Below are 27603 nucleotides of genomic sequence, written 5' to 3'. Positions count from 1 at the left end.
AGGGTGTGCTGTAACACTTGCATGTTTGTGTCATTCAATCAACAGAGTGGGGATGATGAAGATTATAAGCGAATATACACAAGAAAGATAAAACCAAGGCTGAAATCTGAAGACCTTGCAGAGGGAGTGGATGTTCGCACGGAGCGGCACAGCAGCACAAGCAGCGATGGCAGCACAATTACTACCATCACTCGTCGTATCACTACTTACACAGTAGATATGCCAAGTGGCATAAGTGAGCAACTTGAACTTTCAAGCCCAGACGTCAAAGGGCTAAGGCACGAATCTGGAGATGGATCTTCTCATATCAGAATCTCACATGGCAGCCCTTCAGGTAAAATGGGAGCAGAAGAAGGTGTTTTTGAGTCAGGCGACATAACTTACACTGGGCCAAAAATCACTTCCACTGTGACACACTGGGGCAATGGTGGGGTTCAAACTACAACGCATATAGGAGAGGAAAAAGAAAGAAGTGATCTCAGATTTAAGGTTCCTGGCTTTGGAGTAACAGGTAGTAAATGCCAGGAAGGCACTGAAACTTCAAGAGGGAGTAGAGAGCAAGGAGATGAAAGTGTTCAGGATTCAGAAATAAGTGTGACACTAAGAGACAACAAAAACACTGCCGGCAGCCATGTTACAGGAGGGTCAGGGGGTGCTGGGATAATTTCAACTGATGAAAACGGAGGGTCAGTTAGCCTGTCTTTACCAGGAAAAGGAATGAAAATTTTGACTGCAACCACAGAGAAAGCACAGATGGGAAGTTCAGACAGTACTTTAGATGAGAGGACAAAAGTTAAGATATCTGGAATTACAATTAGTCCCCTGCAGACGAAAGGATCAGGTAGTACTGACATTCCACATATCAGAATAGGAGGAACGCTAGATACTGATGCAAATTTGAAAGATGGCAGGATAGAACAATCAACAATAACATTAGATAATGTTACCTCAGGACTTTCCTCAAAAAAATCTGAACTGGACATCAAAGGAGCCGGTGTTCAGATCAAGGGCCCCAGAGCCAGCACTGAAGGGTCAATTTTGAGTGTAAGACATCCAGAGTCTGAAAGTAACATTGGAAGTGCTGAAATCAACTCTAATATTCAAATCAAACTCCCAACGAGTGATAGCAAATGCAAAACGGATGTTAATGTTCCATCCATATCTGGGCTGAACAAGGTTGAGGGAAAAGGTGATTTAACTGGTGAGAGAAATACAGCAGGACTGAAATTTGACATTAAAGGTTCAAATACAGACACTGAGAGGAATAAGGGAACAAACGCTCAGGTACAAATTCCTGAAGCTGACATTAAAGCAAAAAAACCTTCTATTGACAGTAAGAATGTAAAAATTAAAGGACCAAGTGTTGATATTAAAAGAACACAAGTAAATGTCACAGTGCCTGCTACAGAATTTGGAGTTCCAAAAGCAGAGCGTCTAGATGTTGATCTAAAACTTTTCAAATCCCAAACTGACACCAAAATATCTAAAGTTGAAAATAAAGCAGGGATAACAGGGGAGATAAAAACGCACGAGATTGATGTTAAAGGTCTAGAGATAAACTTTCCCAGGACTGGTATTGATGTTAAAGCACCTGATTTTGATATTACAGGACCGCAAGTGGACACTGAAGACCTTGATGTGAATCTAAAAGGATCAAAAATAGAACTACCATCATTGTCAGGAACTAAGCTGAAAGATTTGGACATGAGTGTGAAAGGTCCCAAAATGAAGGGAAATGTTGATGTACCAAACCTTGAGAGGGATATAAAAGCTCCAAAAATGAAGATTGAAGGAAAAGAAGTTGACAGTGAAGGCCAAAACAGTGGACTTATTATGTCCAATATTAAAATGCCATCTCTTGGCATAAAAGGTCCAAAGCCTGAAGGTCAGGATGTTAATATTAAACTTTCCAAGACTGACATTAATGTTAAAGCACCTGAAGTCAACGTATCATCATCACGGGGTCCCAATTTGGAGGAGTTCAACAACATTGTGAAAGGACCGAAACTCAAGGGAGATGTTACTGTGTCAGCTCCAAAGATTGAGGGAGACGTACAAGCTCCAAAAGTGGACATTGAAGGAAGATCTGTTAATATTGAGGGCCATAAAGGAGGACTTCAAATGCCCAAAGTCGAAATGTCATCCTTTGGTGTGAAAGGTCAAAAAGTTAAAGGTCCAGACATTGATGTCAGCCTTCCTAAAGTTGGAATTGATGTCAGCGCACCTGAAGTTGACATTAAAAAAGCTGCTATAGATGTTGAGGATTCAAGTGGAAAGATCAAAGGACCACAATTCAAGATATCAGGTATATCCGGGCCTAAAATTTCCATGCCCAATGTGGATGTCAATCTGAAAGGCCCCAAAGTTGAAGGTAAGGTGGATGTTCCAAAGATTGAAGGAAAAGTGAAAGCACCAGGAGTCGACATTGAGGGACCAAAAGTTGACATCGAAGGTCCAAAAGGTGGATTTGAAATGCCCAAAATTAAAATGCCAGCATTTGGCTTTAAAGGTCCAAAGGTGGAGGGTCCAGATGTTGACATAAACCTTCACAAAGCTGATGTCGATATCAAAGCACCTGAAGTTGATATTAGTGGAGCAGAAATTGAAGGCCCTGATGCCAAACTGAAAGGACCCAAGTTCAAACTGCCATCACTGTCAGGACCCAGCCTACCAGACTTTGACATTAATTTGAAAGGGCCCAAACTCAAGGGAGATGTTGATGTGTCAGTTCCAAAGATTGAGGGAGACATAAAGGCACCCAAGGTGGACATTGAGGGACCAGATGTTGACATTGAGGGCCACAAAGGAGGACTTAAAATGCCCAAATTCAAATGCCAACCTTTGGTATGAAGGGTCCAAAAGTTGAAGGTCCAGATGTTGATGTCAGCCTTCCTAAAGGGGATATTGACATCAAAGCCCCCGAAGTTGACATTAAAGGAGCGGACATTGATGTGGAGGGTCCGAGTGGAAAGATCAAAGGACCAAAATTCAAGATGCCAAATTTATCCGGGCCTAAAATTTCCATGCCTGATGTGGATTTCAATCTGAAAGGCCCCAAAGTTGAAGGTGAGGTGGATGTTCCAAAGATTGAAGGAAAAGTGAAAGCACCGGGAGTCGACATTGAGGGACCAAAAGTTGACATCGAAGGTCCAAAAGGTGGATTTGAAATGCCCAAAATTAAAATGCCAACATTTGGCTTTAAAGGTCCAAAGGTGGAGGGTCCAGATGTTGACATAAACCTTCCCAAAGCTGATGTCAATGTCAAAGCACCTGAAGTTGATATTAGTGGACCAGAAGTTGAAGGTCCTGATGCCAAACTGAAAGGACCCAAGTTCAAACTGCCATCATTGTCAGGACCCAGCCTACCAGACTTTGACATTAATTTGAAAGGGCCCAAACTTAAGGGAGATGTTGATGTGTCAGTTCCAAAGATTGAGGGAGACATAAAGGCACCCAAGGTGGACATTGAGGGACCAGATGTTGACATTGAGGGCCACAAAGGAGGACTTAAAATGCCCAAATTCAAAATGCCAACCTTTGGTATGAAGGGTCCAAAAGTTGAAGGTCCAGATGTTGATGTCAGCCTTCCTAAAGGGGACATTGACATCAAAGCCCCTGAAGTTGACATTAAAGGAGCGGACATTGATGTCGAGGGTCCGAGTGGAAAGATCAAAGGATCAAAATTCAAGATGCCAGGTATATCTGGACCTACAATTTCCATGCCTGATGTGGATTTCAATCTGAAAGGCCCCAAAGTTGAAGGTGAGGTGGATGTTCCAAAGATTGAAGGAAAAGTGAAAGCACCAGGAGTCGACATTGAGGGACCAAAAGTTGACATCGAAGGTCCAAAAGGTGGATTTGAAATGCCCAAAATTAAAATGCCAACATTTGGCTTTAAAGGTCCAAAAGTGGAGGGTCCAGATGTTGACATAAACCTTCCCAAAGCTGATGTCGATATCAAAGCACCTGAAGTTGATATTAGTGGACCAGAAATCGAAGGTCCTGATGCCAAACTGAAAGGGCCCAAGTTCAAACTGCCATCACTGTCAGGACCCAGCCTACCAGACTTTGACATTAATTTGAAAGGGCCCAAACTCAAGGGAGATGTTGATGTGTCAGTTCCAAAGATTGAGGGAGACATAAAGGCACCCAAGGTGGACATTGAGGGACCAGATGTTGACATTGAGGGCCACAAAGGAGGACTTAAAATGCCCAAATTCAAATGCCAACCTTTGGTATGAAGGGTCCAAAAGTTGAAGGTCCAGATGTTGATGTCAGCCTTCCTAAAGGGGATATTGACATCAAAGCCCCCGAAGTTGACATTAAAGGAGTGGACATTGATGTCGAGGGTCCGAGTGGAAAGATCAAAGGACCAAAATTCAAGATGCCAAATTTATCCGGGCCTAAAATTTCTATGCCTGATGTGGATTTCAATATGAAAGGCCCCAAAGTTGAAGGTGAGGTGGATATTCCAAAGATTGAAGGAAAAGTGAAAGCACCGGGAGTTGAGATTGAGGGACCAAAAGTTGACATCGAAGGTCCAAAAGCTGGATTTGAAATGCCCAAAATTAAAATGCCAGCATTTGGCTTTAAAGGTCCAAAGGTGGAGGGTCCAGATGTTGACATAAACCTTCCCAAAGCTGATGTCGATATCAAAGCACCTGAAGTTGATATTAGTGGACCAGAAATCGAAGGTCCTGATGCCAAACTGAAAGGACCCAAGTTCAAACTGCCATCACTGTCAGGACCCAGCCTACCAGACTTTGACATTAATTTGAAAGGGCCCAAACTCAAGGGAGATGTTGATGTGTCAGTTCCAAAGATTGAGGGAGACATAAAGGCACCGAAAGTGGACATTGAAGGACCAGATGTTGACATTGAGGGCCACAAAGGAGGACTTAAAATGCCCAAATTCAAAATGCCAACCTTTGGTGTGAAGGGTCCAAAAGTTGAAGGCCCAGATGTTGATGTCAGCCTTCCTAAAGGGGATATTGACATCAAAGCCCCCGACGTTGACATTAAAGGAGCGGACATTGATGTCGAGGGTCCGAGTGGAAAGATCAAAGGACCAAAATTCAAGATGCCCGGTATATCCGGGCCTAAAATTTCCATGCCTGATGTGGATTTCAATCTGAAAGGCCCCAAAGTTGAAGGCGAGGTGGATATTCCAAAGATTGAAGGAAAAATGAAAGCACCGGGAGTCGACATTGAGGGACCAAAAGTTGACATCGAAGGTCCAAAAGGTGGATTTGAAATGCCCAAAATTAAAATGCCAACATTTGGCTTTAAAGGTCCAAAGGTGGAGGGTCCAGATGTTGACATAAACCTTCCCAAAGCTGATGTCGATATCAAAGCACCTGAAGTTGATATCAGTGGACCAGAAATCGAAGGTCCTGATGCCAAACTGAAAGGACCCAAGTTCAAACTGCCATCACTGTCAGGACCCAGCCTACCAGACTTTGACATTAATTTGAAAGGGCCCAAACTCAAGGGAGATGTTGATGTGTCAGTTCCAAAGATTGAGGGAGACATAAAGGCACCCAAGGTGGACATTGAGGGACCAGATGTTGACATTGAGGGCCACAAAGGAGGACTTAAAATGCCCAAATTCAAAATGCCAACCTTTGGTATGAAGGGTCCAAAAGTTGAAGGTCCAGATGTTGATGTCAGCCTTCCTAAAGGGGATATTGACATCAAAGCCCCCGAAGTTGACATTAAAGCAGCAGATATTGATGTCGAGGGTCCGAGTGGAAAGATCAAAGGACCAAAATTCAGGATGCCAGGTATATCCGGGCCTAAAATTTCCATGCCTGATGTGGATTTCAATCTGAAAGGCCCCAAAGTTGAAGGTGAGGTGGATATTCCAAAGATTGAAGGAAAAGTGAAAGCACCGGGAGTCGACATTGAGGGACCAAAAGTTGACATCGAAGGTCCAAAAGGTGGATTTGAAATGCCCAAAATTAAAATGCCAACATTTGGCTTTAAAGGTCCAAAGGTGGAGGGTCCAGATGTTGACATAAACCTTCCCAAAGCTGATGTCGATATCAAAGCACCTGAAGTTGATATCAGTGGACCAGAAATCGAAGGTCCTGATGCCAAACTGAAAGGACCCAAGTTCAAACTGCCATCACTGTCAGGACCCAGCCTACCAGACTTTGACATTAATTTGAAAGGGCCCAAACTCAAGGGAGATGTTGATGTGTCAGTTCCAAAGATTGAGGGAGACATAAAGGCACCCAAGGTGGACATTGAGGGACCAGATGTTGACATTGAGGGCCACAAAGGAGGACTTAAAATGCCCAAATTCAAAATGCCAACCTTTGGTATGAAGGGTCCAAAACTTGAAGGCCCAGATGTTGATGTCAGCCTTCCTAAAGGGGATATTGACATCAAAGCCCCCGAAGTTGACATTAAGGGAGCAGATATTGATGTCGAGGGTCCGAGTGGAAAGATCAAAGGACCAAAATTCAGGATGCCAGGTATATCCGGGCCTAAAATTTCCATGCCTGATGTGGATTTCAATCTGAAAGGCCCCAAAGTTGAAGGTGAGGTGGATATTCCAAAGATTGAAGGAAAAGTGAAAGCACCAGGAGTCGACATTGAGGGACCAAAAGTTGACATCGAAGGTCCAAAAGGTGGATTTGAAATGCCCAAATTAAAATGCCAACATTTGGCTTTAAAGGTCCAAAGGTGGAGGGTCCAGATGTTGACATAAACCTTCCCAAAGCTGATGTCGATATCAAAGCACCTGAAGTTGATATCAGTGGACCAGAAATCGAAGGACCTGATGCCAAACTGAAAGGATCCAAGTTCAAACTGCCATCACTGTCAGGACCCAGCCTACCAGACTTTGACATTAATTTGAAAGGGCCCAAACTCAAGGGAGATGTTGATGTGTCAGTTCCAAAGATTGAGGGAGACATAAAGGCACCCAAAGTGGACATTGAGGGACCAGATGTTGACATTGAGGGCCACAAAGGAGGACTTAAAATGCCCAAATTCAAAATGCCAACCTTTGGTATGAAGGGTCCAAAACTTGAAGGCCCAGACGTTGATGTCAGCCTTCCTAAAGGGGATATTGACATCAAAACCCCCGAAGTTGACATTAAAGGAGCGGACATTGATGTCGAGGGTCCAAGTGGAAAGATCAAAGGACCAAAATTCAAGATGCCAAATTTATCCGGGCCTAAAATTTCCATGCCTGATGTGGATTTCAATCTGAAAGGCCCCAAAGTTGAAGGTGAGGTGGATATTCCAAAGATTGAAGGAAAAGTGAAAGCACCGGGAGTCGACATTGAGGGACCAAAAGTTGACATCGAAGGTCCAAAAGGTGGATTTGAAATGCCCAAAATTAAAATGCCAACATTTGGCTTTAAAGGTCCAAAGGTGGAGGGTCCAGATGTTGACATAAACCTTCCCAAAGCTGATGTCGATATCAAAGCACCTGAAGTTGATATCAGTGGACCAGAAATCGAAGGCCCTGATGCCAAACTGAAAGGACCCAAGTTCAAACTGCCATCACTGTCAGGACCCAGCCTACCAGACTTTGACATTAATTTGAAAGGGCCCAAACTCAAAGGAGATGTTGATGTGTCAGTTCCAAAGATTGAGGGAGACATAAAGGCACCCAAGGTGGACATTGAGGGACCAGATGTTGACATTGAGGGCCACAAAGGAGGACTTAAAATGCCCAAATTCAAAATGCCAACCTTTGGTATGAAGGGTCCAAAAGTTGAAGGTCCAGATGTTGATGTCAGCCTTCCTAAAGGGGATATTGACATCAAAGCCCCCGACGTTGACATTAAAGGAGCAGATATTGATGTCGAGGGTCCGAGTGGAAAGATCAAAGGACCAAAATTCAGGATGCCAGGTATATCCGGGCCTAAAATTTCCATGCCTGATGTGGATTTCAATCTGAAAGGCCACAAAGTTGAAGGTGAGGTGGATATTCCAAAGATTGAAGGAAAAGTGAAAGCACCAGGAGTCGACATTAAGGGACCAAAAGTTGACATCGAAGGTCCAAAAGGTGGATTTGAAATGCCCCATATTAAAATGCCATCTTTTGGCTTTAAAGGTCCAAAGGTGGAGGGTCCAGATGTTGACATAAACCTTCCCAAAGCTGATATCGATATCAAAGCACCTGAAGTTGATATCAGTGGACCAGAAATCGAAGGTCCTGATGCCAAACTGAAAGGACCCAAGTTCAAACTGCCATCACTGTCAGGACCCAGCCTACCAGACTTTGACATTAATTTGAAAGGGCCCAAACTCAAGGGAGATGTTGATGTGTCAGTTCCAAAGATTGAGGGAGACATAAAGGCACCCAAGGTGGACATTGAGGGACCAGATGTTGACATTGAGGGCCACAAAGGAGGACTTAAAATGCCCAAATTCAAAATGCCAACCTTTGGTATGAAGGGTCCAAAACTTGAAGGCCCAGACGTTGATGTCAGCCTTCCTAAAGGGGATATTGACATCAAAGCCCCTGAAGTTGACATTAAAGGAGCGGACATTGATGTCGAGGGTCCAAGTGGAAAGATCAAAGGACCAAAATTCAAGATGCCAAATTTATCCGGGCCTAAAATTTCCATGCCTGATGTGGATTTCAATCTGAAAGGCCCCAAAGTTGAAGGTGAGGTGGATATTCCAAAGATTGAAGGAAAAGTGAAAGCACCGGGAGTCGACATTGAGGGACCAAAAGTTGACATCGAAGGTCCAAAAGGTGGATTTGAAATGCCCAAAATTAAAATGCCATCATTTGGCTTTAAAGGTCCAAAGGTGGAGGGTCCAGATGTTGACATAAACCTTCCCAAAGCTGATGTCGATATCAAAGCACCTGAAGTTGATATCAGTGGACCAGAAATCGAAGGTCCTGATGCCAAACTGAAAGGACCCAAGTTCAAACTGCCATCACTGTCAGGACCCAGCCTACCAGACTTTGACATTAATTTGAAAGGGCCCAAACTCAAGGGAGATGTTGATGTGTCAGTTCCAAAGATTGAGGGAGACATAAAGGCACCCAAGGTGGACATTGAGGGACCAGATGTTGACATTGAGGGCCACAAAGGAGGACTTAAAATGCCCAAATTCAAAATGCCAACCTTTGGTATGAAGGGTCCAAAAGTTGAAGGTCCAGATGTTGATGTCAGCCTTCCTAAAGGGGATATTGACATCAAAGCCCCTGACGTTGACATTAAAGGAGTGGACGTTGATGTCGAGGGTCCGAGTGGAAAGATAAAAGGACCAAAATTCAAGATGCCAGGTATATCCGGCCCTAAATTTTCCATGCCTGATGTGGATTTCAATCTGAAAGGCCCCAAAGTTGAAGGTGAGGTGGATATTCCAAAGATTGAAGGAAAAGTGAAAGCACCGGGAGTCAACATTGAGGGACCAAAAGTTGACATCGAAGGTCCAAAAGGTGGATTTGAAATGCCCAAAATTAAAATGCCAACATTTGGCTTTAAAGGTCCAAAGGTGGAGGGTCCAGATGTTGACATAAACCTTCCCAAAACTGATATCGATGTCAAAGCACCTGAAGTTGATATTAGTGGACCAGAAATCGAAGGTCCTGATGCCAAACTGAAAGGACCTAAGTTCAAACTGCCATCACTGTCAGGACCCAGCCTTCCAGACTTTGACATTAATTTGAAAGGGCCCAAACTCAAAGGAGATGTTGATGTGTCAGTTCCAAAGATTGAGGGAGACATAAAGGCACCAAAAGTGGACATTGAGGGACCAGATGTTGACATTGAGGGCCACAAAGGAGGACTTAAAATGCCCAAATTCAAAATGCCAACCTTTGGTATGAAGGGTCCAAAAGTTGAAGGTCCAGATGTTGATGTCAGCCTTCCTAAAGGGGATATTGACATCAAAGCCCCTGAAGTTGACATTAAAGGAGTCGACGTTGATGTCGAGGGTCCAAGTGGAAAGATAAAAGGACCAAAATTCAAGATGCCAAATCTATCCGGGCCTAAAATTTCCATGCCTGATGTGGATTTCAATCTGAAAGGCCCCAAAGTTGAAGGTGAGGTGGATATTCCAAAGATTGAAGGAAAAGTGAAAGCACCAGGAGTCGACATTGAGGGACCAAAAGTTGACATCGAAGGTCCAAAAGCTGGATTTGAAATGCCCAAAATTAAAATGCCAACATTTGGCTTTAAAGGTCCAAAGGTGGAGGGTCCAGATGTTGACATAAACCTTCCCAAAGCTGATGTCGATATCAAAGCACCTGAAGTTGATATTAGTGGACCAGAAATCGAAGGTCCTGATGCCAAACTCAAAGGACCCAAGTTCAAACTTCCATCACTGTCAGGACCCAGCCTGCCAGATTTTGACATTAATTTGAAAGGGCCCAAACTCAAGGGAGATGTTGATGTGTCAGTTCCAAAGATTGAGGGAGACATAAAGGCACCCAAGGTGGACATTGAGGGACCAGATGTTGACATTGAGGGACACAAAGGAGGACTTAAAATGCCCAAATTCAAAATGCCAACCTTTGGTATGAAGGGTCCAAAAGTTGAAGGTCCAGATGTTGATGTCCGCCTTCCTAAAGGAGATATTGACATCAAAGCCCCCGAAGTTGACATTAAAGGAGCGGACATTGATGTCGAGGGTCCAAGTGGAAAGATCAAAGGACCAAAATTCAAGATGCCAGGTATATCCGGGCCTAAAATTTCCATGCCTGATGTGGATTTCAATCTGAAAGGCCCTAAATTTGAAGGTGAGGTGGATGTTCCAACGATTGAAGGAAAAGTGAAAGTACCGGAAGTCGACATTGAGGGACCAAAAGTTGACATCGAAGGTCCAAAAGGTGGATTTGAAATGCCCAAAATTAAAATGCCAACATTTGGCTTTAAAGGTCCAAAGGTGGAGGGTCCAGATGTGAACATAAACCTTCCCAAAGCTGATGTTGATATCAAAGCACCTGAAGTTGATATTAGTGGACCAGAAATTGAAGGTCCTGATGCCAAACTGAAAGGACCCAAGTTCAAACTGCCATCACTGTCAGGACCCAGCCTACCAGACTTTGACATTAATTTGAAAGGGCCCAAACTCAAGGGAGATGTTGATGTGTCAGTTCCAAAGATTGAGGGAGACATAAAGGCACCGAAAGTGGACATTGAAGGACCAGATGTTGACATTGAGGGCCACAAAGGAGGACTTAAAATGCCCAAATTCAAAATGCCAACCTTTGGTATGAAGGGTCCAAAAGTTGAAGGTCCAGATTTTGATGTCAGCCTTCCTAAAGGGGACATTGACATCAAAGCCCCTGACGTTGACATTAAAGGAGCGGACATTGATGTCGAGGGTCCGAGTGGAAAGATCAAAGGACCAAAATTCAAGATGCCAGGTATATCTGGGCCTAAGATTTCCATGCCTGATGTGGATTTCAATCTGAAAGGCCCCAAAGTTGAAGGTGAGGTGGATATTCCAAAGATTGAAGGAAAAGTGAAAGCACCAGGAGTCGACATTGAGGGACCAAAAGTTGACATCGAAGGTCCAAAAGGTGGATTTGAAATGCCCAAAATTAAAATGCCAACATTTGGCTTTAAAGGTCCAAAGGTGGAGGGTCCAGATGTTGACATAAACCTTCCCAAAGCTGATGTCGATATCAAAGCACCTGAAGTTGATATTAGTGGACCAGAAATCGAAGGTCCTGATGCCAAACTGAAAGGATCCAAGTTCAAACTGCCATCACTGTCAGGACCTAGCCTACCAGACTTTGACATTAATTTGAAAGGGCCCAAACTCAAGGGAGATGTTGATGTTTCAGCTCCAAAGATTGAGGGAGACATAAAGGCACCGAAAGTGGACATTGAAGGACCAGATGTTGACATTGAGGGCCACAAAGGAGGACTTAAAATGCCCAAATTCAAAATGCCAACCTTTGGTATGAAGGGTCCAAAAGTTGAAGGTCCAGATTTTGATGTCAGCCTTCCTAAAGGGGATATTGACATCAAAGCCCCCGACGTTGACATTAAAGGAGCGGACATTGATGTCGAGGGTCCGAGTGGAAAGATCAAAGGACCAAAATTCAAGATGCCAGGTATATCTGGGCCTAAGATTTCCATGCCTGATGTGGATTTCAATCTCAAAGGCCCCAAAGTTGAAGGTGAGGTGGATATTCCAAAGATTGAAGGAAAAGTGAAAGCACCGGGAGTCGACATTGAGGGACCAAAAGTTGACATCGAAGGTCCAAAAGGTGGATTTGAAATGCCCAAAATTAAAATGCCAACATTTGGCTTTAAAGGTCCAAAGGTGGAGGGTCCAGATGTTGACATAAACCTTCCCAAAGCTGATGTCGATATCAAAGCACCTGAAGTTGATATTAGTGGACCAGAAATCGAAGGTCCTGATGCCAAACTGAAAGGACCCAAGTTCAAACTGCCATCACTGTCAGGACCCAGCCTACCAGACTTTGACATTAATTTGAAAGGGCCCAAACTCAAGGGAGATGTTGATGTTTCAGCTCCAAAGATTGAGGGAGACATAAAGGCACCGAAAGTGGACATTGAAGGACCAGATGTTGACATTGAGGGCCACAAAGGAGGACTTAAAATGCCCAAATTCAAAATGCCAACCTTTGGTATGAAGGGTCCAAAAGTTGAAGGTCCAGATTTTGATGTCAGCCTTCCTAAAGGGGACATTGACATCAAAGCCCCCGACGTTGACATTAAAGGAGCGGACATTGATGTCGAGGGTCCAAGTGGAAAGATCAAAGGACCAAAATTCAAGATGCCAGGTATATCTGGGCCTAAGATTTCCATGCCTGATGTGGATTTCAATCTGAAAGGCCCCAAAGTTGAAGGTGAGGTGGATATTCCAAAGATTGAAGGAAAAGTGAAAGCACCGGGAGTCGACATTGAGGGACCAAAAGTTGACATCGAAGGTCCAAAAGGTGGATTTGAAATGCCCAAAATTAAAATGCCAACATTTGGCTTTAAAGGTCCAAAGGTGGAGGGTCCAGATGTTGACATAAACCTTCCCAAAGCTGATGTCGATATCAAAGCACCTGAAGTTGATATTAGTGGACCAGAAATCGAAGGTCCTGATGCCAAACTGAAAGGACCCAAGTTCAAACTGCCATCACTGTCAGGACCCAGCCTACCAGACTTTGACATTAATTTGAAAGGGCCCAAACTCAAGGGAGATGTTGATGTTTCAGCTCCAAAGATTGAGGGAGACATAAAGGCACCGAAAGTGGACATTGAAGGACCAGATGTTGACATTGAGGGCCACAAAGGAGGACTTAAAATGCCCAAATTCAAAATGCCAACCTTTGGTATGAAGGGTCCAAAAGTTGAAGGTCCAGATGTTGATGTCAGCCTTCCTAAAGGGGATATTGACATCAAAGCCCCCGAAGTTGACTTTAAAGGAGCGGACATTGATGTCGAGGGTCCGAGTGGAAAGATCAAAGGACCAAAATTCAAGATGCCAGGTATATCTGGGCCTAAGATTTCCATGCCTGATGTGGATTTCAATCTGAAAGGCCCCAAAGTTGAAGGTGAGGTGGATATTCCAAAGATTGAAGGAAAAGTGAAAGCACCGGGAGTCGACATCGAGGGACCAAAAGTTGACATCGAAGGTCCAAAAGGTGGATTTGAAATGCCCCATATTAAAATGCCATCATTTGGCTTTAAAGGTCCAAAGGTGGAAGGTCCAGATGTTGACATAAACCTTCCCAAAGCTAATGTCAATGTCAAAGCACCTGAAGTTGATATTAGTGGACCAGAAGTTGAAGGTCCTGATGGAAAACTCAAAGGACCCAAGTTCAAACTTCCATCACTGTCTGGACCCAGCCTACCAGACTTTGACATTAATTTGAAAGGGCCTAAACTCAAGGGAGATGTTGATGTATCAGCTCCAAAGGTTGAAGGCGATATTAAAATCCCTGAAGTAGATGTCCAAGGTCCCAAGATGGACATTGGCTCTCCACAGGGAAAGATTTCAGGGCCCAAGGTTAAGTTTCCAACAATAAGTGGACCCAAAATGTCCCTGCCAGATGTTGACATCAATTTAAAGGGACCAAAGTTGAAAGGAGACATGAAGGGGGATTTTCATCTATCAAAACCTGAAATTGAGGGACCAGATGCGTCAATTGATATTCCAGAAACTGGTTCAAAGAAAATGAAATTCAAAATGCCAAGGTTTGGTTTCAAGGGTCCAAAGGTAAATGCACCAGACAGTGAGATGAAATTGCCTCAAGGTGACATAAACCTCAAAGGAAAAACTGGCAGCCTTGAGGGTGTGGACCTTGATTTGGAACTCTCTACACCAAAAGCTAAAGGATCTAAGTTCAAAATGCCAAAATTTGGATTTAGAAGTCCAAAGGTTGAGATTTCAGATGCTGATGTAAATGTTTCAACACCTAGCACTGAGATAGAGACACCGGAAGTGAAAATAGAAGCACCTGATATTGATGTTGAGGGTCCAAGTGGGAAGATCAAAGGACCAAAATTCAAGATGCCAAATATCTCAGGACCAAAGATGTCCATGCCAGACGTAGATTTCAAACTAAAAGGTCCTAAATTTGAAGGTGATGTTGATATACCAAAGGCTGAAGGAAAAATAAAGGCACCTGAGGTGAATATAAAAGGCTCAGAGATTGACTTCGAAGGCCCAAAAGGTGGACTGGATATGCCCAAAATTAAAATGCCAACATTTGGTTTCAAAGGCCCAAAGGTGGAGGGTCCAGATGTTGACATAAACCTTCCCAAAGCTGATGTCAATGTCAAAGCACCTGAAGTTGATATTAGTGGACCAGAAATTGAAGGTCCTGATGGAAAACTCAAAGGACCCAAGTTCAAACTTCCATCACTGTCAGGACCCAGCCTACCAGACTTTGACATTAATTTGAAAGGGCCCAAACTCAAGGGAGATGTTGATGTGTCAGTTCCAAAGATTGAGGGAGACATAAAGGCACCGAAAGTGGACATTGAGGGACCAGATGTTGACATTGAGGGCCACAAAGGAGGACTTAAAATGCCCAAATTCAAAATGCCAACCTTTGGTATGAAGGGTCCAAAACTTGAAGGTCCAGATGTTGATGTCAGCCTTCCTAAAGGGGATATTGACATCAAAGCCCCTGAAGTTGACATTAAAGGAGCGGACATTGATGTCGAGGGTCCAAGTGGAAAGATCAAAGGACCAAAATTCAAGATGCCCGGTATATCCGGGCCCAAAATTTCCATGCCTGACGTGGATTTTAACATGAAAAGTCCTAAACTTGAAGGTGACATCAAACTTCCAAAAATGCAAGGAGAAATAAAAGCACCGGCAGTGGACCTCGAAGGTCCAGAGTTTGATGTTGAAGGCCCCAAAGGTGGATTTGAAATGCCTAAAATTAAAATGCCAACATTTGGTTTCAAAGGTCCAAAGATGGAGGGTCCAGATGTTGACATAAACCTTCCCAAAGCTGATGTCAATGTCAAAGCACCTGAAGTTGATATTAGTGGACCAGAAATCGAAGGTCCTGATGCCAAACTGAAAGGACCCAAGTTCAAACTGCCATCACTGTCAGGACCCAGCCTACCAGACTTTGACATTAATTTGAAAGGGCCCAAACTCAAGGGAGATGTTGATGTGTCAGTTCCAAAGATTGAGGGAGACATAAAGGCACCCAAGGTGGACATTGAGGGACCAGATGTTGACATTGAGGGCCACAAAGGAGGACTTAAAATGCCCAAATTCAAAATGCCAGCCTTTGGTATGAAGGGTCCAAAAGTTGAAGGTCCAGATGTTGATGTCAGCCTTCCTAAAGGGGACATTGACATCAAAACCCCTGAAGTTGACATTAAAGGAGCAGACATTGATGTCGAGGGTCCGAGTGGAAAGATCAAAGGACCAAAATTCAAGATGCCAAATTTATCCGGCCCTAAAATTTCCATGCCTGATTTGGATTTCAATGTAAAAGGCCCCAAAGTTGAAGGTGAGGTGGATGTTCCAAAAATTGAAGGAAAAGTGAAAGCACCGGGAGTCGACATTAAGGGACCAAAAGTTGACATCGAAGGTCCAAAAGGTGGATTTGAAATGCCCCATATTAAAATGCCATCTTTTGGCTTTAAAGGTCCAAAGGTGGAGGGTCCAGATGTTGACATAAACCTTCCCAAAGCTGATGTCAATGTCAAAGCACCTGAAGTTGATATTAGTGGACCAGAAGTTGAAGGTCCTGATGCAAAACTCAAAGGACCCAAGTTCAAACTGCCATCATTGTCAGGACCCAGCCTACCAGACTTTGACATTAATTTGAAAGGCCCCAAATTTAAGGGAGATGTTGATGTATCAGCTCCAAAGATTGAGGGAGACATAAAGGCACCCAAGGTGGACATTGAGGGACCAGATGTTGACATTGAGGGCCACAAAGGAGGACTTAAAATGCCCAAATTCAAAATGCCAACCTTTGGTATGAAGGGTCCAAAAGTTGAAGGTCCAGAGTTTGATGTCAGCCTTCCTAAAGGGGACATTGACATCAAAGCCCCCGACGTTGACATTAAAGGAGCGGACATTGATGTGGAGGGTCCAAGTGGAAAGATCAAAGGACCAAAATTCAAGATGCCAGGTATATCTGGCCCTAAAATTTCCATGCCTGATGTGGATTTCAATCTGAAAGGCCCCAAAGTTGAAGGTGAGGTGGATGTTCCAAAGATTGAAGGAAAAGTGAAAGCACCGGAAGTTGACATTGAGGGACCGAAAGTTGACATCGAAGGTCCAAAAGGTGGATTTGAAATGCCCAAAATTAAAATGCCAACATTTGGCTTTAAAGGTCCAAAGGTGGAAGGTCCAGATGTTGACATAAACCTTCCCAAAGCTGATGTAAATGTCAAAGCACCTGAAGTTGATATTAGTGGACCAGAAATCGAAGGTCCTGATGCAAAACTTAAAGGACCCAAGTTCAAACTGCCATCATTATCAGGACCCAGCCTACCAGATTTTGACATTAATTTGAAAGGGCCCAAACTTAAGGGAGATGTTGATATGTCACCTCCAAAGATTGAGGGAGACATAAAAGCACCGAAAGTGGACATTGAGGGACCAGATGTTGACATTGAGGGCCACAGAGGAGGACTTAAAATGCCCAAATTCAAAATGCCAACCTTTGGTATGAAGGGTCCAAAAGTTGAAGGCCCAGACGTTGATGTCAGCCTTCCTAAAGGGGATATTGACATCAAAGCCCCTGAATTTGACATTAAAGGTGCGGACATTGATGTCGAGGGTCCAAGTGGAAAGATCAAAGGACCAAAATTTAAGATGCCAGGTATATCCGGGCCCAAAATCTCCATGCCTGATGTGGATTTCAATCTGAAAGGCCCCAAAGTTGAAGGTGAGGTGGATATTCCAAAGATTGAAGGAAAAATGAAAGCACCGGGAGTCGACATTGAGGGACCAAAAGTTGACATCGAAGGTCCAAAAGGTGGATTTGAAATGCCCCATATTAAAATGCCATCATTTGGCTTTAAAGGTCCAAAGGTGGAGGGTCCAGATGTTGACATAAACCTTCCCAAAGCTGATGTCAATGTCAAAGCACCTGAAGTTGATATTAGTGGACCAGAAGTTGAAGGTCCTGATGCAAAACTCAAAGGACCCAAGTTCAAACTGCCATCACTGTCAGGACCCAGCCTACCAGACTTTGACATTAATTTGAAAGGGCCCAAATTTAAGGGAGATGTTGATGTTTCAGCTCCAAAGATTGAGGGAGACATAAAGGCACCCAAGGTGGACATTGAGGGACCAGATGTTGACATTGAGGGCCACAAAGGAGGACTTAAAATGCCCAAATTCAAAATGCCAACTTTTGGTATGAAGGGTCCAAAAGTTGAAGGTCCAGATGTTGATGTCAGCCTTCCTAAAGGGGATATTGACATCAAAGCCCCCGAAGTTGATATCAAAGGAGCGGACATTGATGTTGAGGGTCCGAGTGGAAAGATCAAAGGACCAAAATTCAAGATGCCAGATATATCTGGGCCAAAAATCTCCATGCCTGATGTGGATTTCAATCTGAAAGGCCCCAAAGTTGAAGGTGAGGTGGATGTTCCAAAGATTGAAGGAAAAGTGAAAGCACCGGGAGTCAACATTGAGGGACCAAAAGTTGATATCGAAGGTCCAAAAGGTGGATTTGAAATGCCCAAAATCAAAATGCCAACATTTGGTTTCAAAGGTCCAAAGGTTGAGGGTCCAGATGTTGACATAAACCTTCCCAAAGCTGATGTCAATGTCAAAGCACCTGAAGTTGATATTAGTGGACCAGAAGTTGAAGGTCCTGATGGAAAACTGAAAGGACCCAAGTTCAACCTTCCATCACTGTCAGGACCCAGTCTACCAGACTTTGACATTAATTTGAAAGGGCCCAAACTTAAGGGAGATGTCTCAGCTCCAAAGGTTGAGGGAGACATCAAAGGCCCCAAGGTGGATATCAAAGGTCCAGAGTTTGACATTCAAGGACCCAAAGGTGCACTGAATATGCCCAGTATTAAAATGCCATCTTTTGGTATGAAAGGTCCAAAAGTTGAGGGTCCAGATGCCGACATAAAGGCCGATATCAATGTAAAAACACCGAAAGTTGATATTACAGGGCCAGAAGTTGAAGGTCCTGATGCAAAACTCAAAGGACCCAAAATCAAACTTCCATCATTGTCCGGACCTAAGTTGCAGGGCCCTGACATTAACATTAACATTCCCAAACCCAACAATGAATTTAAAACATCCGATATTGGAATTGACCTAAAAGGGCCTAAAATTAAAGGTGAAGTGGATGCATCGGTGCCCATGTTTGAAGGTGACATAAAAGGTCCAAATGCTAACATCTCTAATGATGATGAAAAGACTGCTGTTACCTTTCCTAAGTTTAAAGGTCCTAAGTTTGCAATGAAAACCCCAGTTCTCGAAGATTCTAAATCCAATATCAAGATGTCCAGTACAGCACCAAAAAGTCTCAAAACAGAAGTTAGTTTCCCAGACACTGACGCAAGTGTTGATGCCGCTGATATTGACATGAATGTAAAGGGGAAAAAAGGAAAATTTAAACTTCCAAAAGTTAAAGGAAAGGCAAAGAAACCTGGTGACATAGAAACACCAGCAACAGAAATCGATGCAGACATAACAAACAGTTATGCCAAAGGAACAAAAACAAAGAAGTCTCTGTTTGGAAAGCTTCATTTTCCTGATGTAGAATTAGATATAAAATCACCAAAACCAAAAGGAGATGGATCTTTATCTGCCATCGATGGCTCTGGCAGTCACAGTGCAAATGTTAACTTGGAAGGGTCAAACATGAAAGTAAAATCTTCTAATATTAAAATGCAAAGCGGGACTGATTCAGAAATAAATGCAAGTCTTTCAGGAGGAAGTGCAAGTGGTGGACTTCAGTACCCAGAGGGTAAAGTCACATTTCCCAAAATCACAATGCCAAAGTTTGGCATTGTGTTGCCACAGGTGGAAACCAAAGAAAGTGGAGGAAATATTGAATCAGAACCTGCAGCTAGTGTAGACATCAAGACAGAATCTCCATCTATTAGTTGCCAAGTCAGTTCTCAAAATATTGAGGTTCCCAGTCCAGAGCTGAGACAGGAAGGCAAAGTTAAGGTAAAGATGCCAAAATTTTTTGGCAAATCAAAAGCGAAGGGCAGTAGTGTAGGTGACCTTCACGGATCAGAGGCAGAATTAAGTAGCAGTGGAAAAGCAGGTAAGACCTCTAAAGAGCTAAGTGTACATTCTGGGGAAATGATGGGTGGAAAAATAGAATTAGAGGGTGATCCTGGACTGGGTTTGTCAACTAAAGGCAAATCGGCCTCACTTGATCTTTTTAAGAAATCAAGACATCGATCTTCCTCTTTCAGTGATGAGGGGGCAGTTAGTTCTCCTTCAGCTCAATTAGAAGCTGAAAGTGGTGACATTTCTTTAGATCTCGGAAGCAAGGTCAAAGGAAAGAAAGGCAAGCTTAAGTTTGGTACTTTTGGAGGTTTTGGTTCAAAGTCAAAGGGCTCATATGAAGTGACACTTGGAGATGACAGTGAAGCTCGAATGGAGGGGAGTGCAGGTGTTTCGCTACCTGCTAAAAAATCAAGACTGTCTTCATCCTCTAGCAGTGATAGTGGTTCAAGAGGTGGTTTCAGGTTCCCCAAAGTTGAGCTATCAGTTTCACCCACAAAGTGATAAAGAGACAAATTAAAACCAAATGTATTCTCCTAATATTGAAAATTGCTCTTTGTTTCTTTAAAACCTAAGGAGACATGCACAATCATCTCAGTGTGGTTAATTATGAATATCTTTTAGTAATCAAACAGAAGTGCATGAGATTGTTTAAAATCCCTTCAAACTGTAAATAAGATTAATTTGTAATAATAAATATTGTTTTTTGTATATAGTCCAGATTTAATAAATATATGCCATCTCACACCAATAGTTTGTTACAGGGTTTTCTCACTGTGTTCTTTTTCATTCTATTAAATAAATGTTAATGAATGGTTGTGGTATATTTGTGTCCAGGGGTCTATTGCACAGAACCAATATGTTTTTTTTTAAAGATTAAAATGTTGTTTATTCACTCAAATACAGTTACCTTTTTAAGTAGGGAGTGATTTTATTTTCAAACTTTAATAATATATAATCAGTAAGATGCCTTTTTATAACACATTGTAAAGAGTGATCATGTATATACCAATACTGCAACTGTTTTTACATTTTCAAGTGCTGTCAGTAGTGTTCTGTTCATTTTAAACAAAATGTATTTGCTTAAATTTGCCATTTACCACAAATATTCATTTGGTTCAGTTATTTTAAACAGGATCTCTTTCCTAATCATGTGTTATTGTCACTCATTAATGGTCTGTTTAATGATTTTATTTCATTTTGTCACTCTCTCTCTTTGTATACACACCATATGCTTGCATTAAGTGTCACAAATAGTACCCCCTTGATGTTAATTTGTTTGCATACAAATTCTTTGTTGATAGACAAAGAAATAGTATTGACTAGATGCAAGAGAGATCATTATTTTGGTCTATTATTTTGTGTGCAATCTACCAAATAAACTAAATAAAAAACCTTTTTGAATTTAAAGTGTTTTAAAAGAAAATCAGTATATGTTGCTATTTAGGGTAACACAACCATTCACATGTATGGGCAATTTAGAATAATCAATTAACCTAACCCCACTAACTGCATGTCTTTGGACTGTGGGAGGAAGCCGGAGTACCCGGTGTGAACCCACACAAACACGGGGAGAACATGCAAACTCCACACAGAAAGACACACACAGAAAATATATTTCTAATAGTGTTTGTTTAATCATTATAATAAAAAATCATAATTAGGGACAATAAAACATAATGAAACAGACAGTAGTTTTTACATAATATGTAATATCTTAACTTGCATATATACTTCATTGGAAAAGCTAACAACTGAAATTCTTATCTTTGTAGTGCTCTGTATCTTTTTATTACTCACCCAGTGTTCACAGGTCTGGCAGATCACCAGTTTTGTTGGGGTTTTAAAGCAGTTCAGCTATTTGAAAAAAAGGAGATGTCAACCTTTACTCAGTTACATAATTATTATTACAAAATCCTGCTCCTCACATACAAGGTCTTGAATAATCAGGCCCCATCTTATCTGAATGACCTTATAGTACTGTATCACCCCATTAGAGCACTTCGCTCTCACACTGCAGGCTCACTTGTTGTTCCTAGAGTATTTAAAAGTAGAATGGGAGGCAGAGCCTTCGGTTTTCAGGCATCTCTTCTATGGAACAAGTTTCCAGTTTGGATTTGGGAGACAGACACTATCTCTACTTTTAAGATTAGGCTTAAAACTTTCCTTTTTGCTAAAGCGTATACTTAGGGCTGGATCAGGTGACCCTGAAGCCTCCCTTAGTTATGCTGCAATCGGTGTATGTTGCTGGGGGATTCCCATGATGCATTGAGTATTTCTTCTTTACTCACCTTTGGCTCTGGCTCCCTTTTATCCTGTCTTCCTTCTCTCACCCCAACCAGTGGTATCAGATGGCCACCTCGGCCTGAGCCTGGTTCTGCCAGAGGTTTCTTCCTGTTAAAAGGGAGTCTTTCCTTCCCACTGTCGCCAAAGTGCTTGCTCATAGGAGGTCATATGATTATTGGGGTTTTTCTCTGTATGCATTATTGTAGGGTCAACCTTACAATATGAAGCATCTTGAGGCGACTGTTGTTGTGATTTGGCACGGTATAAATATAATTGAATTGAATTAGAGAGGTGACAGTAAAATGATTCTTATATAATTATTCTTGAATATTCTACTGATATACTTCAACTATAAGTTACATTAATTTAAAAAACACAATAATTAAAAAAACACCTGTCACTGATAAGTTGCTGAAGTGGAAGCTTAGTTTCATTATTTTGTTAACAGTAGTCTTTTTTTAAATAATGAAGGGACTTGCACCAAATGTCTCCTGTCACATTTAGTTTATATTGGCTTTTGCCAACTCTGTTACTTTAAATTGCATTTAGGGCTGGGTATCGTCACTGATTTCTAGAATCAATTCCGATTCACAAGGTCCCAAATCGATTCAATCCACGATTCAATTCAATTCGATTCGATTTTGAATCAGTCCAAAATATTATTATATGAACCAGAATATATATAAAATTATGATAATTCATCTTGTATATGTACTGTCAAAAGAACCCTCTAAGCCTTGTGAATGAAATATATAAATTTCAAAATTAAGAACAGATACTAAAGCAGTTACAATAATGTACTTTTTAATTAACATTAGTATATATTTATTTTCATACATACATTTAAAAGCAACTTAACATTTCAAGTGGATCAGGGATCCAGTGCAAATAGAACATATCTTTTGTAAACATCAGTAAAACCTCAGAGAAATACTTTTGCTGTTAGTGTCTCACACATATTAATGCAGAGTCCTTTGACCTCTTAATTGGAGGGGCATAATCCACTTCATCAACACCACCAAGAGAGATGTCAGGGACAGTTTCCTCAGATGTGTCACCATCAGACTCTCTCTGTAGAAAAATGAAAACTTCATTAATAAAGAAATTACTATTTATATTCTAACTCGAGTAGTGTAAAAAACCAATAATTTTTTTGTTTTTGTTTCTGTAATTCACAATAGCTGTATCCACGTTCTCCAAACCTGCTGCTTCCAACACCAACTGAGAGAATGTGTTGTTACAGGCCTCTTTGGACAAGAATGGCAGGGCCTTAAAGCGAGGATCTAATGCTGATGCAATGTACAGCTTGTCCTTTAGGGCCCCATATCTTGAAAAGAGATTTTGCACATTTAACTCACAGTTTATTATGTTGAATATACATGTGCATGGTTACATACACTCATGCAAGATCAGAAACATTAATATACAACTTTGTTTCCATAATTTATATATGTACATACACACACACACACACACACACACACATATATAGATAGAGAGATAGATAGATATAGATATAAAATCAAAAGGCATATTACTAGACAAGAGGGTTTAACTAACATTTTTATAATATATATATATTTTCACTGTAGTAAGAATTTTCATGTAATACATGCATCCATACAGTTACACTCATGCATGGCATATACACACAATTCATAAACATACCTTGACTTCATGTTGTCGTGTACAGCAGTCTTGAGGTCTTTAATCAGTGAAGAGTCGTGAGAGACACTGATCATCTTCTCCAGCAGTTGTGCATGCAGAGGTGCAATGATGGAAAGGGTTGGGGACTTTTCTTCAGACATAACCAGTGTGGCTGCTTTCAGCAGCTTCAAAGCTTTCACTATATCTTCTCCATCAGTTATGTCAGCCTCTGTAAGAGTACAGAGATTACTGTCACTTCTCCTCACTTCAGGTGAGAGTAGAGCTGCAGAGATTGCTGGTTGTTGCTCTAGGAAGCATTCCAGCATCTCCAACGTGCTGTTCCATCTGGTCACCCCATCAGTCACCAGCTTATGGGCAGGTAGATTCAGTATCTTTTGCTTCTCTTTAAGCTTGCGACTTGCAACAGTGCTGCGATGAAAAAAGGATGCTATGCGTCTCACTCGGCCAAGCAGCTGAGCAACAGCTGGAACTTTTAGTCCTGCTTGTGAAGCTAAATTGAGTGTGTGGGCAAAACAACCAATGTGCAACCAGCCCGTTATTTCCAGCTCACACCATATTTGCAGCATTGTCAGTTACGATGACTGGAGTTTTGTTTGTAAGCTCCAATTCTTCGATTGCTTTGAACCTAATTTCAGATAAATTAACTGCTGTGTGGCTTGCTTCAGTGGTTCTTGTCTGTAAGACATGAGACACGAGTCTCCACTCCTGGTCGATATGGTGTGAGGTGTAGGGGTGGGTTTTGATCATCGATTTATCGATTAAAATCGATTCTGGCTTGGATAATGTGATATAGATTCATTAAAATTCTGAATCGATTTTTAAAAATAAATTTATTTTGCCCGAAACGCCAGAATCTCAGGTTAAACCTCACAAAATTTCTACAACACCAAACAGCTAAAACAGTAAATGAGAGCAGGCACACGGATTCTGCACAAAGACGTAAACACAAAACGCGGACCCAACGCATCCGAATCAGTGAGCTGTCGCTTTTCTCACCCGATGGTACGTACGCGGACACGGGGCTGAAAGCCAACAGCTCACTGATTTTGAAGCGTCGGTGGGCGCTTTCTGTTTACGTCCTTTTTGCGCTAGATTCTGAAGCTGCAGGTTTTATCTCTCTCCAAACAATATTGACTAAACCAGCAGCCAAAGGCGATCCAAACTACGCTTCACATTTTGCTTCGCATAAACATCGTCACGAATTTCCTCTTACTTTTGCTGTTTTGCTTCCACCATGATAAAATCAGACTTCATGTAGAGCTCTCTCTCTCTCTCTTTCTCTCTCTCAAGAATAGTTTCCCATCTAAAAATCTCTGTTTTTTGCATTATTCGCTTACTTATTACCCACCAGTCTTCGGTGTTGGCCGCTGTTTTTTTCTTTGTTTTTTTTTTTACTTACTTCCGACAAGAAAGCCTCATTTCTGCTGTTCAATACTGAACAAATTTAAACTTTTTAAAATTATGCAAAATTGCAAAAAACTTAGCTGTGTCTCTAATCAAACCTCTGTAACTTTGCTCTGCTTCACTTCATTTTTGATCTACTGCATAATATTTTTAAGGTCATCTGCGATAAAAACCCAGACCAGGAAAACCGCCTTCATGTTTTTCTGTGTTTTATCCTCGGTTACTTTGACACAAAGGCATCTGCTGTGATGCTTACACCTTGGATAAAGTCTCACAAGTGTCAGCTTTCTTTTTATAGAATCGATTCGGGACCTTATGAATCGGAATCGAGTCGATTCTAGAAATCAGTGACGATACCCAGCCCTAGTGAGGTGATAGTCAGGTAGTTATCTGTTGCTCTGGATGTCCAGCTGTCACAGGTTATAGCGACTCTCTCTGCTGACTTGAGTGATGCTGTAACATCGTGTTTCACTTTTTCATACATGTTTGGGATTACCACTTCACTCAAATGTTTACGTGTTGGTAAAACATAACGTGGTTCTAGCGTATTAATGAGGTTTTGGAAGCCATCATTTTCAACAACGCTGTACGGACGTATATCCTTACATATGAAAGTTGCGACAGAGGGTTATTTTTTGGGCACGTGGAGAAGTGGATGCCAACTTCACTGCAAATGCCTTTTCGAGTGAGGGTTGCTTGGTGTCGGCCATTTTTGCTAGCGGGATATCTGGATGATGCCTCGTTAAATGATTTCTGAGATTGCTTTACCTCCATTTTGCACATCTTACATATGGCTTTGCTTTTGTCCGGCTCTTCACTGTCTTCACAGTTCTTAAATCCAAAGTATTGCCAGACATCTGCCTTTAGGCTCGGTGGCACCTTCACGGGAGTATGCATCCAGGTCACTTAACTCTCGCGTGACTTCCTCATGTTAACCGCTTGCAAGTTTCATACGCGGCAAACTACATATGTATAAAAAAATCGATTTCAGGATTTAATGAATCGATATCGTTTTATTCCAGTTAGAATAGATTTTAATCGATAAATCAATTTTTTAAACCCACTCCTAATTGCATGGTGTCAACCAGCTGAGGGAGAGCGAGTCAACTGACCAGCACATATACTGTACAACTCAATATCAGTACTAAAACAAAACAAAAACAAAAAAATCTGACTTTCATTTGTTATATCCATTACATATAAATTCAAATATTTCAAACCTTTTTTTTTTTATTTTTATTTTAATTTAAATTTTAAATATGACCCACAAAAATATCTGTAATCCAAAAATAATATACTTTAGTAAAAATGATGAGCTTTTCAAAAAGTTGATGTAAAAACAAAACACAGCAAATTTATACCTGACTCCAGAGTTCTCAGTTCAAATTCAGAAGGTCTGTAATGTGTCTTCAATTTTTATTATTAGTTTGGAGTTATTCTCAAAATTAAGCTTACCAAAGTACACACTTTTACTCTTCAACAAAACCAAAGGCCTTTTGCATTAATGAAACAAGTAAATAATTGCAGACCCGTGTCACTGCTTGAGAGTGCTGTGATCTGAATCTTTGTGATACTATCGATATATATAAATAAAGAAATATATAACAACACTGTAACATGTGATGACGCTGGTAGTGACATATTACGCTAACACGTATTATCATCTGGAAGTAGCATTTGTTCAAAGAGTTCAAATCACAATGCCATATTTATCATGTAGCAACAAAAATGGAATTATATACAATTTTATTAATAATGAATAATGAAAACAAATTAATAATAAAGAATTTTTTCCATCTTAATTTTTAACACTTTAAAATAGCTCAACACTGTACTGAAACACTGCAAGTGAACTTGTGGGGTAAAACCTAGTATCTATTTCACTACTGATGTACTACACCCCATGTTTCTGGGTTTGTAGCCTCTATAATAACTCCCACCCCCACCCAGTAAGACTTACTTACTTTTAACCTTGTGGTTTATATCTTATGGGGACCAGTCTTAAATTTCTGGTGACAATACTTACCTTTATTTAACTAATTGAAAAAAAATAGTATCCAATTGTTCAAAAATTGAAGAATTGGATACTATTATTTCATGCATTTATTTGTTGGCCACATATTGTAGGATTTCTATTAATTGTGGTAATGTAAATAGATGCTAAAAAAATTGTTATGATCCTCTTAAAATAATTAATGTTTGGAGCTAAATATTAAATCATTAACCTCTATGATATTGAGTATGGCCATATAAACCTAAAATGTGATTACACCCCCCAGTGGTTGAGTTAAAACACAACATCGCTCATACTGATTATTCTTCAAAACACTTTTGACTTGTGTTGAAGTAATGAAATCACGAGGACTTGGATTATTGCAAGATGTTTTAAACCTTTTTTTTATATTTGACTATTTTATTTACTGAGATTAGAATTACAAAATATATACTATAAATACTTAAAATTTACTGGTGATTCACAAAAATATCGTGTTTAATGGTTTTATATAATAATTGAAATATGTTACAGTTAAAAATCTATGACACATTAAATTTCATCAACACGAACGTAACAGAAGCCTCTTACTGAAAAGGGCTTTGTGA

The 27603-nt window shown here is 41.3% G+C and overlaps 2 protein-coding genes across 2 annotated transcripts in view; one reads left to right on the top strand and one right to left on the bottom strand.

Annotated features, from left to right (window-relative positions):
• ahnak (AHNAK nucleoprotein) overlaps positions 1–21054 on the top strand; it is a 33197-nt gene extending 12143 nt beyond the window's left edge. The window contains 5 exon segments of the mRNA XM_013270978.3: positions 46–334; positions 1610–2824; positions 2827–4215; positions 4218–6653; positions 6656–21054. Coding sequence (XP_013126432.2) covers positions 46–334; positions 1610–2824; positions 2827–4215; positions 4218–6653; positions 6656–20148 — 18822 coding nt within the window. The 3' untranslated portion in view covers positions 20149–21054.
• Positions 21055–22208: 1154 nt separating this feature from the next.
• Positions 22209–24880, bottom strand: LOC112848221 (zinc finger BED domain-containing protein 1-like). The gene is made up of 2 exons (XM_025911594.1): positions 23599–24880; positions 22209–23257 (listed from the first exon to the last, which is right to left on the bottom strand). Exons 1-2 carry the CDS (start codon positions 24162–24164, stop codon positions 23050–23052), a joined length of 774 nt encoding a protein of 257 aa, XP_025767379.1. The 5' UTR covers positions 24165–24880; the 3' UTR covers positions 22209–23049.
• Positions 24881–27603: the final 2723 nt, after the last annotated feature.

Source organism: Oreochromis niloticus, linkage group LG2, assembly GCF_001858045.2.
Source record: "Oreochromis niloticus isolate F11D_XX linkage group LG2, O_niloticus_UMD_NMBU, whole genome shotgun sequence".
In the NCBI taxonomy this organism is placed as follows: domain Eukaryota; kingdom Metazoa; phylum Chordata; class Actinopteri; order Cichliformes; family Cichlidae; genus Oreochromis; species Oreochromis niloticus.
The sequence above is the reverse complement of the archived record's forward strand: the minus strand, read 5'-3'. Positions and strand labels throughout refer to the sequence as shown.

Excerpts from the sequence above, each read along its gene's own strand:
- LOC112848221 (XM_025911594.1), bottom strand. The coding sequence starts at position 24,164 with ATGCTGCAAATATGGTGTGAGCTGGAAATAACGGGCTGGTTGCACATT. Across the intron at positions 23,258-23,598 it reads CACGACAACATGAAGTCAAG|ATATGGGGCCCTAAAGGACA; the intron begins GTATGTTTATGA and ends TCTCTTTTCAAG.